The 14,120-nt window shown below is 44.4% G+C and overlaps 1 protein-coding gene across 1 annotated transcript; it reads right to left on the reverse strand.

The window, feature by feature from the left end:
- Nucleotides 1–1,545: 1,545 nt before the first annotated feature.
- On the reverse strand, nucleotides 1,546–13,768 carry YWHAH (tyrosine 3-monooxygenase/tryptophan 5-monooxygenase activation protein eta). Its single transcript, XM_080822276.1, has 2 exons — nucleotides 13,472–13,768; nucleotides 1,546–3,015 (listed from the first exon to the last, which is right to left on the reverse strand). The coding sequence occupies exons 1-2, from the start codon at nucleotides 13,556–13,558 to the stop codon at nucleotides 2,362–2,364; spliced, it is 741 nt and encodes a 246-aa protein (XP_080678402.1). The 5' UTR covers nucleotides 13,559–13,768; the 3' UTR covers nucleotides 1,546–2,361.
- Between the last annotated feature and the right edge of the window lie 352 nt (nucleotides 13,769–14,120).

A 14,120-nucleotide genomic window follows, 5' to 3' on the forward strand; every position in this document is an offset into this window, starting at 1 on the left:
TTTATAGTTCCTTCCGGTGCTCTCAAAGAATCCCATTTATCACTTACGGGGGCTAAAGTGTAATTATGTGTCCTCACATCCCCACAGTCTATTCCCAGACCAAAGAAGATGCCTTACACAGAGAACTTTGAGTTGAATGAAAACATATTACAAATCCTACACTTACTAAAAAAAATGAGAGACATAAATCTCTAAAGGTTGTGTGTCTTGTTAAGGCTGCCTGCCGGGAACATGGCACTGCCAGAACCCCAGGCATTTGGAACTCTGGATTAGGAGACTTAAACTGTTCTCTGCAGCTTAACCAACTGTGGGAATCCCAGAGGTCCACAACCTTTGTACCTCAGCTTTCCTCATTCACAAGGTGGGGACAGAACCTTTCATTAGACACCTAGGAAATGAAGACACAATTTTTTTCCTAAAGCTCTTCCTGTGAAGGGCATTTCAAAATCTAGTTAAGTTTTAATGTCTACATGTTTATCCCAACCAAGTTATCTTGTCTACATAAAGCTGGTAGCTTTAAAACACCTGACCCACTGACTGAAGTGAAACTTAATAACCACTTAAGCTAGCAATTAGGTCAACCTGAAACAGGCTTCCTAAGGAGTATTTTAGGAGCACATGGGTCAGACCTCTACTTCAGAATGAGTAAACAGGTTAAACTTCAGAGCTTAAAAGGTCTGTGCTCCACAACGTTGTTAAGTTCAAGAACAGAGACCATTGTCATTCCCAGCAGTCTAGTGCCAAGCTTTAGTTAAGATTAAGTAAGGGATTTTAAGACCTTCATGTAATTAAACCAATTCACTTAACAAGCACGTTTGGTTCCTGGGCACCAAGCTGCAGGTGATAAAAACTGTGAGGGGCTCTAGTCCCTATCACCACAGAATGAAGTCTAGATGGGAACGCTAAGCCTCAAGAGAAGCCTTGGGGTGAAGGCAGACAGGAGAAAGCTTAAGGTGTCGGGCCTTTCCCTTTTTTAAACGTAGATGGAGGCTTTTGTTTTAAAGAATACTCAAAGCTTTCTTAGTAATAATCACTAAAGATTATGTCAGGGATCTGTTTTATTGTATCTAATACATAAAGGATATGAAGAAAACAAGGACGTGTATAAGCTCAGTTATCTACCTGGAGTGTTAAGTATCAACCAACATTCCAGCGGGGTGGGTCAAGCTACACCCTCCCAAGTTAAACAGGCTTGACCTTTCACTGGTCAGGCGCTATATACTGAGGAAGACTGGAGCACTTTCATCTGCTCAGCTCCCATACCAGCACCAGTTATCAGGAAGAGTGGATCAGAGAGGCTTTGTGGACTAGGGTCACAGAAAACAAATGAAAATTCACGAGTCTAATGTGTATACTGCAAAATGTGTAATGGAATCCGAGAGCAAGAAAATTACTATGCCAAAAATGCTTGTGTTTGAGAGACTAAAGCCAGGATTCAAAATGGTAATCTGTTAGAGAGCTCCTTTGGGGGGGTGGGGGAGGGATGGTAATCTGTTAGAGAGCTCCTTTTGGGGGGGGGGATGAAAACCACACACATAGACATAATATCCCCAAAGCAGCATTTATTTACCCACTGAATTCCAAAACATTTAATTTAGAAGTCTGGCATTTCATATCACCCATCTTGATTGATGTGGGCTGACACACGTGGTGCTGTCAGGATACACAAGGACAATAGCCAAAGAGTTACAAAAAATAAATCCATGATTCTTAAACAATCGCAACCAAAAAAAAAAAAAAAAAGTTACAGGTATCAAAACTTTAGATGCATTGCATTGAAAAAGAAGGTTTGTGCACATAATTTAAAGAGGCAAAACAAGGCGCTACTGAAACTTCACGTTAAACAGTTTATTATAAAGCTGATGGAAAGGAGGAGTGGTCTCTTTGTAATCAGCTTCCCTTAACAGTTTTCCATTAGCTGAAGAAAGAGGTGGGGGGGTGAATTCATTTTTTGCATGCACAAGATGTATACTGCTTAACAAAACACTATCGGCTTGTTTTAAATGGATCATTTAAATATCAATCGTAGCCTGTGTTGGCTAATTCTTCTTTCTAAACTTCCCCATTGCTTTTGCTTGTATTTCACATAGATCAACAGGCATAATAGAATGCCTCATTCAGAACGCCCCTGTCTGCACAATTCGAAGGGAGCCCCTATGGGCTTAAAGCAACCATCAATCCAGCAATGCCCAAGAAGATTTATCTGAAACTGCTTCCCAAGGGGCAGGAGAGCAGATCTGAGTAGCTGTGCTGCCAATACAGATAGGTTTAGCACTAGATATTTAGTGATTGTGGCAAGGAAGAATCAAGTGATGATGGGGGGTGGTGGGTGAGGGGAAGGCCCAGGGCCCCAAAGACTCTTCAGTTGCCTTCTCCTGCTTCTTCATCCTGCTGGTCGCTCGTCCAGAGGGTGAGGTTGTCTCGCAGCAACTGCATGATAAGCGTGGAGTCCTTATAGGAATCCTCGTTTAGTGTGTCCAGCTCAGCTATGGCATCATCGAAGGCTTGTTTGGCTAAGAGGCAGGCCTGCTCGGGTGCATTCTGGATCTCATAGTAGAACACGGAGAAGTTGAGGGCCAGACCCAGCCGGATGGGGTGCGTTGGCTGCATGTGCTCTTTGCTGATTTCAAATGCTTCCTTGTAGGCAGCCTCAGAAGCTTCGACCACACTGTTTTTCTTCTCCCCAGAAGCTACCTCTGCCAAGTAGCGGTAGTAATCACCTTTCATTTTCAGGTAAAATACCTTGCTCTCATACTGGAAATCATTGCAGTTCTTGATGAGGAACTTGTCAAGAAGAGCCAGGACATCATTGCACACCGTTTCCAGCTCCTTCTCAATCTTCTCCCGGTACGCTTTAACTTTCTCCAATTTCTTTTCATTTCCATCAGCCATGGTTTTCTGCTCAATGCTGCTGATGACCCTCCAGGAAGATCGCCTGGCACCAACCACGTTCTTGTAGGCCACAGAGAGGAGATTTCGATCTTCATTGGAAAGAGGTTCATTGAGCTCTGTCACCTGCAAAATCCCCAAAAGATAAATACTGAGATCCAAAACCAAAACTCTTAGAAAGAAATCTGCCTTTGAACCTAATCAACAACCCTTCTCAAGCCAGCATGGACAAGCTGGAGAAAAAATAGACATGGATCCTGTCTGAAGGAAGACTGTAGTCTAAAAAGAAGAAATAAATACTTGAAACAAAATATTCAGTGATAAGGGATTTCAGAAATTCTTAATTCGGGCCTTTTAAGATGTTGCCTTCATCTTGGTAGAGGTACGGGGATAAATATTATCATCTAAAGATTGGTACGTAGTAGTGGATGAAAAAGCCCTGAGGTTCAGCTATTCTGCAAAAGGTATTGTCAACAAATGTTCAAAGATTAGACATTGGAAGTACATTCCAGATTCTACTTCCAACTTTATATTCTAGAAAGAACCAATCACACCTTCCTCAAATATATATTAATAGATAAGAGATGCACAGATGAGATCAAACACAGTTCAAGTGGCCAGTTTGCCCTGAGTTGATTACACAAGAGAATCCCAGCGGTACACTGAGACCTCCCCCAATCCAAATGGATACATTAGTGACAGGAACGTGCTACCAGCCTCTCCTAAAAGCAGAGGCTGGGGGCACGTTGGAACTCTCCAGTTCTCAACGTTTACCTCTTACTCAGCAGTAAGCTCTACTTTGACCTACCTGACTGGGCATCAAAGATGGAAGCACCAATTACTTTAAGGAGCAATATTAAATTTCCTAATCTGTAACTTTGGGTAGTTCATGATGCCAACTACAAGTGAGCCAGCTATGTAGTTAGTAAAAAGAGTGCTGGACTTTGCTGTTATTCAATTGTGTCACCCAAAGTTACAATGAAGTCCTAACCTCAGGACCTGTGAATGTGACCTTATTGGGAAACAGGACCTCTACAGATGTAATCAAGTCAAGATGAAGTCATCCTGTATTAGGGTGGATCCTAAATCCAGTGACTGGTGCCCTTATAAGGAGTGGGAGATTTGGAGACACACAAACACAGGGAGAATGCCATGTGATGATGGAGGCTGAGACTGGAGTGATGGGTCTACCAGACAAGGAACACCAAGGATTACCAAGAGCCACCAGAAGCTAAGGCACAGGCAAAGAAGGATTTTTCCCTAGAGCCTTCAGAAGGAGCACAGCCCTGCTGACACCTTGATCTTGGACCTCTAACCCTCCCCAATGCAATAATATAATTTGCTGTTTTAAGCTACCCAACTTGTGGTACTTTGTTTGGCAGCCCAAGGGGACTAACCCAGACTTGGAATCAGAAAAACCTGGAATCTGGGTCCCAGCAAAGCCACTAAATTTTCTAAATTGGCCTCTATCTTTATAAAGTAGGGGGACTCCTTAATTGTATGACTGACTGGTAAAAGCCTTTAATTTTGGGGGAAAAAAAAGAAAAACATTTAGGAAACCATAAAACACTCAACAGAGAAAAATATTACTTAAACTGTAAGGACAGAAACTCCTACAACTGAGGGGAAAGGGGTAAAGGCCAGGTTCGAGGGAGAAAGTTATTAAAAGCATATTTAAACAGACATGCTTTTACATGGATTGAAAAGACTAAGCAGTGGAGAATCAGAAACTCTAAAAAAGATCAAAAAAATTAACTCAAGAACATAAGCAACAAATACAATCATTATGTGTAAAATTAGAAAACTTGTGCTAAGTTCTTCATTGTCTACTAGCAATCTCCTCCCCAATAAAAATACCAACAATTCCCCCATTTCTCTGTCCCAACACCCCTACTCCTTTGCTACAAATCCCTAGCCTAGGACTGTCTCTCCACCTCTGCCTACTCAATCAACCCAATCCCACTTTTTCTTCAGTGTGATCTTTGGCTACTGGCTGCTTCTGCCCATCCCGTAGGAGAGCTGCCTGCAAACCAGATTCCTCATTCTCCTCACAAAGAGATTGAGCAGTCTCCACACTTTTCTCCATGATTTGCCCCAGTCCCAGGCAATCTCTCTACTAACCCCAAATCCATGCTCCCTTCAAATCCAGGTGAAGACCTTTAACCCGACTTGTTTCCTCCTCCAGTGAGTTCCTTCAAACACATACTCGTATTTGTTTATTGGAAATATAAAGAGACTTTATAGATATTTGTGAATTTGGTCTTTTAAGGAAGCAACCCTTATAAATCAAAATTCCATCTTGAATGCTCTGGCAAATCTCAGATTGTTAAATCCTCTCAAATGACTCACTTTTCCAGGACAATATTCAGTAAAACATGAGGCAAGCACAGAATCACAGAGCTCCTTAGATCCTGCAGTAAATCACTTGACATTAAAATGCAAACGATATCCATAAGGAGTCAGTAAGATTTCACCCTGTGGCTAATAAAGCTGCTTGCTAGACTCACAAAGACACACCAAAGTAACTCCCCGGAGTGTATCTTTAAAATTGCGTGCATATGTGAATACAGAACACCCTTATCACCTAGGGTGTTTGTACAATAGACATTATCATAACTAAAAAACAAACAAATAACACAAAAAAAACCCCGTAAGAAATATGGAGTCTAGCCTGAGCTAGCTATGTGACCTTGTGTGGGGATCAAAAGCAAAACACGGGGCACTGGTCTAAATTATTTCCAAGGGCCTCTTCAGCTCTAATATTCTAGGATTCTGTTTTTCCTGAGCAATAACAAAAGGTGTGGAAAGGCAGGAGGTTGATATTGGTGTAAATGAAATTTGGTTGTATCTGTAGGTTTCAGGAATTCATGCAGCCCTTCTCCATCAGGAATAACCTGCCCAAAAAGTCTGCTGGGCAATATTTATAATGACACCTTCCCAAGAAAAATCATTTACTAGGAGTATTAGTGTTTATGTAACTATCTGGTTTCCTGCCAGTCTGAATGAATCACTATCAGCATCAGCTGAGTGTGACTAACAGCTAAGCAAGCATTGTTCTTAGAACCCCAGCCAGGGCCTAACTAGGAAATAACTGGATACATTTAAATATAGTATTTTTAAGACTCCTGGGTTACAAATCAGTTAAGAAAAGGAAACTTATGGAAGGAAGATCATTTTATTACTTGATTGGATAACTAAAGGAAACGGAGCTTTCCCCATATTGGAAAAGTATAGACTGAAGTGAAATCAGACGGGCTACTAAAACAAACAAGACTTACAGCCAGTCTTGATTTGTTAGCACCAGTTCCCAATATTTCAAATTCCAAACTACTGGAGGCAGGAAAGTCTGGTCACACATCAAAAGAAGTAGACATTGGGAGGCAATGTAGTACAAGAAAAAGGAAAACCTAACTACTAGTCCCAACCTGGCGCATACTAAGCAGCGAGATGGTCCTCCGCATGCATAGTCTAGGGAGACGATTTACTGTAGCTTTACCATTAGAAGTTTATAAATGGTTTCTAACTGGGAACATGAAGCAAAGACTAGACACAGAATTTCCGGGATACAGAGACCTGCACAGTGGTTCTCAACCTGGTCTCTACTCCAGCCAGTTTCAACAGCCTCATTTCTGCCACACATCGGCTACCCTCAGGGCAGCCATTCTAGACACGACATCTTGATGGGGCAGCACCACCTCTGACCGACTCCGCACCTCTGTTCACAGCCTCTCCGCCTTCCTGTTCACTAACCACCCTCCCCCTCCCTACCTAATCCAATCTGCACTCTTTCTGAAAACCTGGAGTTGGTAGACCATTCCCATTTATAAAGGCCCATCTCTCCACCTCCCTTAAGGACTGGGCTCCAGGCCATCCATTCAACTCGTGTCTTGACTGAGGTCCTTATCATACCACCACCTTTGGCTGCACCAACTCCCACAGGGGGTAGGGGGGGATCACTTCACCCCCATTTCCTCTGCTCTAGGACTACACAGCAGTACTAAAAGTTACAAGTAACCTGAGAGGCCACTAACTCATTTATCTTCCTATGACAGCATTTGTTTACTCAAAAATCCCTAAGGGCCTCTTCCCACTAACTCGCCAAGCAATAAACTATGTGTTTATGGGTAAAAATAGATCCAATGCCAAAAATAGCCCAGGGACGATTTGAGAAAACTTAAAGTTCTTAATCTGGGAAACATCCAACCTCAAAAGTAACACTGAGCAAACAAAAAATGCCCCCCCACGATGGACTGCCAGGCCACATTGCCAAAGTCAAGGTAAACGTTACTTCTCCTAAAGGACACTTCTATCCTTCAGGGCTACACACACCCACTACCATCCCATCTTTTATAGTTACCGACACCCACTAGCTACTAACAAGCTTGCATTTGATATAAGAGTTGGCAACAGGAGAAAACAATTCTCATGAACAATGAGGTAAACATGACCACATCATAAAATCTTTAAGATTCTTTGGCAAAGGGGCGCCTGGGTGGCTCAGTGGGTTAAGGCCTCTGCCTTCGGCTCAGGTCATGATGTCAGGGTCCTGGGATCGAGCCCCACATCAGGCTCTCTGCTCAGCAGGGAGCCTGCTTCCCCCTCTCTGCCTGCCTCTCTGCCTACTTGTGATCTCTCTGTCAAATAAATAAATAAAATCTTAAAAAAAAAAAAAAAGATTCGTTGGCAGAGTCCTGTATGTATTAAAGGGGGGGGGGAAGGTGAGTCAGGGAATGAAAGCTTTTTTGGCGATTTCTCCCCAATTTACTACCCTCTGAGTGAAGATTTTGCCTGGTCCCAAGCTGGCAAAGTATCCATCTGTCACCACTTGTCCAGGCCTGGATAGATGACCCCCTGTCCTCAGAAGGACAAGGCTGCAGTTCTAGAAAGCCAAAGGGAAGCTAAACTTCAAGCTTAGAGCAGAAAAGTTCAGGTAGTTAATATCCACTCAAAGCCTAACAGTCAAAAGAGCCACCTTTGTATCATGGAGAGACTGCCTTTTCTTACTCTTAACATAACTGAGCACTTCTGTAGGACTGGCAAGGATTAAATCCAACCCATCTGAATGGCATTACTGCATGCTACTGTCCCTGGAGGCACCAGCACTGAAAGCCTCAGAAGCTATGCCAGGTTCCGATCACAGGCAATGGCCACCACCCACAATGGGGAAAGCCACTGCAAGGAGTGGGAAGAGCACCCAAATGGTGGGGCAGTGGACAGGCAGCCTCAACCTGAACACTAGGAGGAATTTTACCAATAACCCAGACAATGAAATGTTAAGGCCTATCAGCTTATAAAATATGTTTAAAAAAATAATGTGGAGAAACAACTGGTGCCAAGGACATGAAACAATTTCCTACAATAGGAGTATAATTTAACATAGTTCTGCACTTCCTAATTCATAACAGGAATTCAAATTCAATTAAAACTTTGCTTCTTAAGCTAAAAAAAAACTCCTGGTCTTCAGAACAAGCAAAATCCAAATGTGTGAGTCTGCCTTTTACACTCCCCTGCTATAGCTAAGAACCATACGTGGTAGATTCTGTTTTTAATCAAACTTGGCAAAAATGACTTACATCTGATACGTGAAATTACTTCTACACTAAACCCACTTGTGTAAAGGGCCTGCAAGTTAGTCACCAATAATGACTAATATACCAGAATGTATACTAGAAATATTATCCCTTTCATGATCCCAGGGTCCTGGGATCGAGCCCTACAGGGAACCTACTTCTCCCTCTCCCCACCCCTCCTCCCACTCATGCTCTCTCACGCACTCTCTAATAAATAAATAAAATCTTAATATATATATATAAAATTTATAATTTTATGTATATAATTATATATAATTTTATATATGTGTGTGTTTGTGTATACATATATATATAAAATCCCTTAGCCTCATGGGCCATTATTATACAGTGGCTAAAGTTCTAAATTTAAGAGTTCAAATTTTGGCTTTACAACTTGATCTCAAAAAAATCAACCTCTTGGGGGAACCTGGGTGGCTTAGTGGTTGGGTGTCCGCCTTTGGCTCAGGTCATGATCCCAGGGCCCTGGGCTTGAGCCCTGCATTGGGCTCCCTGCTCAGCGGGAAGCCTGCTTCTCCCTCTCCCATTCCCCTGGCTCGTGTTCCCTCTCTCACTGTCTCTCTGTCAAATAAATAAATAAAATCTTAAAAAAAATTTAACCTCTTTAAACCTCATTTGTAAAATGAAGTTAACCATCCATAGTCAGTTCATCCAAAGTTGTTGTGAAAATTAAATGAGAATGTACACATGGGAGTAACAGCTACCATTTACTGGATACCTAATAAGTAAAATTTAAGTTCCATAAACTTGATGAATTGTAACACAGAAAACGTATTTGCGGTTTATCTCCTTCCAAACTATTTCTGGAAGTGTGACACTGCATTCTACCACTAATATGAAATTTCAAAGCTCTGTGAACTATTCACCATCTGAAATCCTTTTTTTTTTTTTAAAGATTTTATTTATTTATTTGACAGAGAGAGATCACAAGTAGGCAGAGAGACAGGCAGAGAGAGAGGAGGAAGCAAGCTCCCTGCTGAGCAGAGAGCCCGTTATGGGGCTTGATCCCAGGACCCCGGGATCATGACCTGAGTCAAAAGCAGAGGCTTTAACCCACTGAGCCACCCAGGCGCCCCCATCTGAAATCCTTCTAATTCAAGCTACTCCAAGAACCCAGAACCTCTTTCCTTCCTCAGCCAATGTATGGCAAAGCATACAAATTACCACTCAGTGGGAAATCGTGCTCTCTAGTTTATACATTCAAACTACAGCACTGATGTGGCTTTAAGATTTCACACTAACCACAATTTTGGTACACCTCAAAATCAGACTTAGTTTTAATATCTGCAACACGGGTTATGTCTTACCGTAAGCAACTCAGTCGAGCTCTCCTTTTATATACCACCTGCTCATTTCCCCACTTCCCATAATCTCACAGCTGTTGGAATAAGAGCCTTTTGCCACTGGTTGGGCCAAGTGCCTCTTCCCCTCAAACTGTTCTTTAAGTTGAAGCTTTATTTCTTGCACTCAACATTTCTACAGCTATTCTTCAAGTCCTTCAGATATATTTCTCTGTCCTTTGTCAATTTTGTAATCAACTGTTATCAATGTTAAAACACACCGTGCTATCCCAAATAATTTTTGATGTTTAATAAATTCACATTTACAATGTTTTAATATAAAATAGATGACTTAAGGCAATTAAGAGACATGAATGAATGATGTCCACCCTTGAGTATTCACCAGAAATCTGGTTATTTGCCTCTTTCCTTAAATCACTAAATCTAATGCACATTTTTATCCCCCTTTATAGGTTTATTTTGGTTTATTTCACTTTCTCATAAGATGGTATGATACCCATTTTTCAGAGGTTACAATTTGGGTAAGGTCATTCCAAGACCAGCCGGGAAAGGAACTGAGTTCTTATAATCTTTCGCAATGCCTCTTTTCCCACTGTTTCACCTTCTCAAGTTGCTAGGTATGAGATGAGGAGATCGTGAAGACACTCCTTTAGTTCACTTCAGAAGCATTTCTTGCCTCGTCAAATTATGGGGTGAGGCAGGGAACTGCAGTTCTCAAATGAGTTGAGGCAACACTATTGTTTCCAAAATGCATGGTTTTTCTTAAAGCTTACCAACACCATCCTCCAGGTGACGCTGGTAGCATAAGGAACATCAATGATTACAGGCAGGCATTATTAGGTGACCATTTGAATTATAAATAAAATAGAAAACAAGTTAGAAGAATAAAGACTGAAAAATGACTTGATAGCAACACCTGCACTTCCAGTTTTACACTTCAAAGAATTCGAAGCCCAGAGATGTTAGGTCCAAGGTTACAGCATGGTGGCATCGGAACATCTCCTCACTCAGGTCCGCTAAGTCTACCCTAGAGCAGTCTACTTACCTGCCCTTCCACCACCCTGAAGAAAACCCACATAAACCCAGATTACCAGATAACCCAGGTTACCAGAATCCCCTCTTTTCAAAGCTCTACGTTAAGCCTACAATATTAACAAAATCCCATTTGTTATTGGGATTCCCATTTGTACAAATTCCCATTTGTTACTGGGAGTCTTCCCAGTAACATTAAGAATTTAATGTACAGGGGTGCCTGGGTGGCTCAGTGGATTAAGCCGCTGCCTTTGGCTCAGGTCATGATCTCAGGGTACATCATCTCAGGGTACATCGGGCTCTCTGCTCAGCAGGGGGCCTGCTTCCCACCCCCCACCCCACCCCCTGCCTCTCTGCCACTTGCGATCTCTGTCAAATAAATAAAATCTTAAAAAAAAAAAAGAATTTAATGTACAAATATCAACTAAGTAAAACATAAACTGTCTTCCACTGAACCCTGCCACGTCCTTTCCAATGAATATACTCCATTAATTTAGATGACAAAAAAACTTGACTTTTTAAAAGGAATTACAATGAAGGAGTCATTTTATCACAATTCTCAGATGACATAATTGGAGCTTGGATTGATTTTTCAATGCTGGATGGCTTATCCAACCCATCAATCATTTCAGAGAAATATTACAGATTCTCAATACACAGGAGGGTTCATTAGTTTGCAAAATGCTACCTTTTGGCCTCAGGGGAAAAAAAAAAAATGTGTGAACACAAGTTTCTAGCTACAAGATAGCATTATTCAAGTCTGCTTATGAACACCAGAATGCCAATTTTGTTCTCTCCCCAACCTGAATTTCATTCTGGTTACATCTCTCAATCCCTTCCTTACTTCCCATTTCAAGTTGCCTCAGGTTTCCTAGAGCTCCAGAATGTCCTTTCTAGTCATTTTCTCTTAACCTCAACTCATCTTTCTTCAAGCCCCACTCACAGGGTGAACGAGGGCCTCACGAAAATGTCTGCAGACATTCAGCCTGCACAATCTCAGTACCACTCCGTTACTGGGGAGAGGACATTCACTCAAGTGTGACTTGCTGTGTGAACAGAAGTGGCTCTTATCCCAAAGAAAATTCAGCTCAGAACACCTTCAGAGGAAATGTATTCACAGTTCTGTAAAATTTGCAAAATTAATACATTTCACATTTGTGTCCTTAAAGAGGGCCCCCTGAATTACAAAGCTTTAGATCCCAGACCTAGATTGTCCCTGGTTTAGACTATCTAACCCGTGACAGCATGCCAGGGCTCAAATCAGGATCATCAAATCAGGATCACCAAATCAGGATCACTCAACAAATGAGTGGTAGTGCTGGTTTCCAAACACACCTAGTGCAATATTTAACAAGGACACCACTGGAAAGATATCTCTTGAAGTGTCTTTCTTAGCTGGAAAATCCTCAATACTGACCTCAGCAACGTATTTCATTTGATATTAATATCAAAAGCCTTAAAAGCAGCTTTTCACATGATTCTGAAATTTTAGGGAGCCTCTCAATTTGTGGATTTATAAGAAATCTCACAAGGCCAGCAAAAGGACAAACGAGCCATAATTCGGGACAGTAACTGTCAGGCTTCAGCCCCCTAAAAATTGCCATGAGGGATGGTTAGGGTGCAGATTTCTGAGTCCCCACCCCAGAGATGCAGAATCTTTAGGTCTAAGGTGGGGCCCAGGCAGGTCCTCCCAGGTCTCCGGAGGATGTACGCTGGTTAAACATAGCAGGTTGGTGGCCGTCAGCTGTAGCTCTACCACTGTGTGACCTTGACGCAGAGAAGTAATGTTCATTTAGAGAAAAGGTAAAATAAAGGTAAGAGGAGCAGTAAGAGGATAACAGGAACTCAATCTCATATATGCAGGTGGTGTCTAATCCACGGTATGTGCTAGGGTGTGGCTAGGCACGAGTCCTTCACCGGAAATCAAGCTGCAGAATCAATCTATGAAGATCTCCGGAACGCAAACTCACACAGCCCTGTCTTGCCAAGAAGTCACGTTTCATTTTAATGTCCAAGCATTTGCTCCCGCCATCGGACCTGGGAGTGGGGCCCCACACCCGCCGCCCTCCGCCCTCCAGCTCGCGTCCACGTCTAGACTGCAGGATGGGGGGGTCTTCGCACACAAAGCCAGACCCGGGCGTGGGAAGATGGAACGAAAACGATTCCGGCGAGTAAAGCATAACAGATCGGAATCAAAAGAGACTTCAGGTCGTGTGGCAAAGAGAACCAAGAGAGACAGGGTGCCACTCACTAGATGATTCTTTATTACAAGTTGGGGTATGGAGGAAGGAGAGAGGGACGTGAGCCCCCACGTTGGGCAGAACGGTCTAGAACGAGGAATGTGGTTCTCTCGCGTTTCCTCAGGCACCCCTCCCCCCCACCCACGGCTCCGAACTGGGATGCCGCGACCCCCGCCCACCTGAAAGGGGCCACTGTCGCCCACCCATCCTCGTGGGGCTGCATTCCTCCCCCGAGACCCCACCCGGGCCCGGTCGCAGGAAATGGCGGGGCGGGCGCGGGAAGCGCGGGCTGCTGGCGGGCGGCCGCGCCCAGCGAGGTCGCGCGGTCGCTCCGGGCCGGCAGGGAGATGCCGCCCGGCCGCCCATCCCTTCCCTACGCCGGGACCCCCAGGGGGCCAACCGGGCCTCCCGGCGCGCTCACCGCCTTCATGGCGGAGGCCATGTCGTCGTAGCGCTCCGCCTGCTCGGCCAGCCGCGCCCGCTGCAGCAGCTGCTCTCGGTCCCCCATGTCGCTCGTGGCTCGACTACGCCTCGCGCTCGCACCGCTCGCCTGCTGCTCACTCGCCCTGCGTCCGCTCCCTGGTCGCCGCGGAGGCCGCCGCCGCGCACGCGCACTGGCTCGCCGGCCGGCCCAAGGCTGCAGACTACAGGCTCTGCCGCCGCTCCCGCCCTCTCGCTGGCTCGCCCCGCACGCTGTGGCTCGCGCAGCCGACACCGCGGAGGGAGGAGAGGCGGCCGCGCGGGGGGATGGGAGGATGGAGGACGCCTGCGCAGTGCGAGCAGCCGGGCCTGGCGGCGGGGAGCGGCCGGAGTGGGAGGGGGGAAGGGCGGGCCGGCCCTAACGGTCTATTTCAAGGTGACGTCACCTACTATAAATAGCTGCCGCCGCCGCCGCTGCCCCGCCCGAGAACTGCGCAGGCGCCCTGTCAGTGCTGCATTTTTACCGCCGCATAGGTGGGAGAAGCAAAAGTGGGGTGGGGACTGCGGATCCCCAGGAGCGGGCGCGGTGATGGCGATTGCGTAGGTAGCTCAGTGGCACAGCTCCTCCTTGAAGCTCATCTTTGAGGCCA

The sequence above is a fragment of the Martes martes genome (assembly GCF_963455335.1).
Source record: "Martes martes genome assembly, chromosome: 13".
In the NCBI taxonomy this organism is placed as follows: domain Eukaryota; kingdom Metazoa; phylum Chordata; class Mammalia; order Carnivora; family Mustelidae; genus Martes; species Martes martes.

Excerpts from the sequence above, each read along its gene's own strand:
- YWHAH (XM_080822276.1), bottom strand. The coding sequence starts at position 13,558 with ATGGGGGACCGAGAGCAGCTGCTGCAGCGGGCGCGGCTGGCCGAGCAG. Across the intron at positions 3,016-13,471 it reads TGGCCTCCGCCATGAAGGCG|GTGACAGAGCTCAATGAACC; the intron begins GTGAGCGCGCCG and ends GGGATTTTGCAG.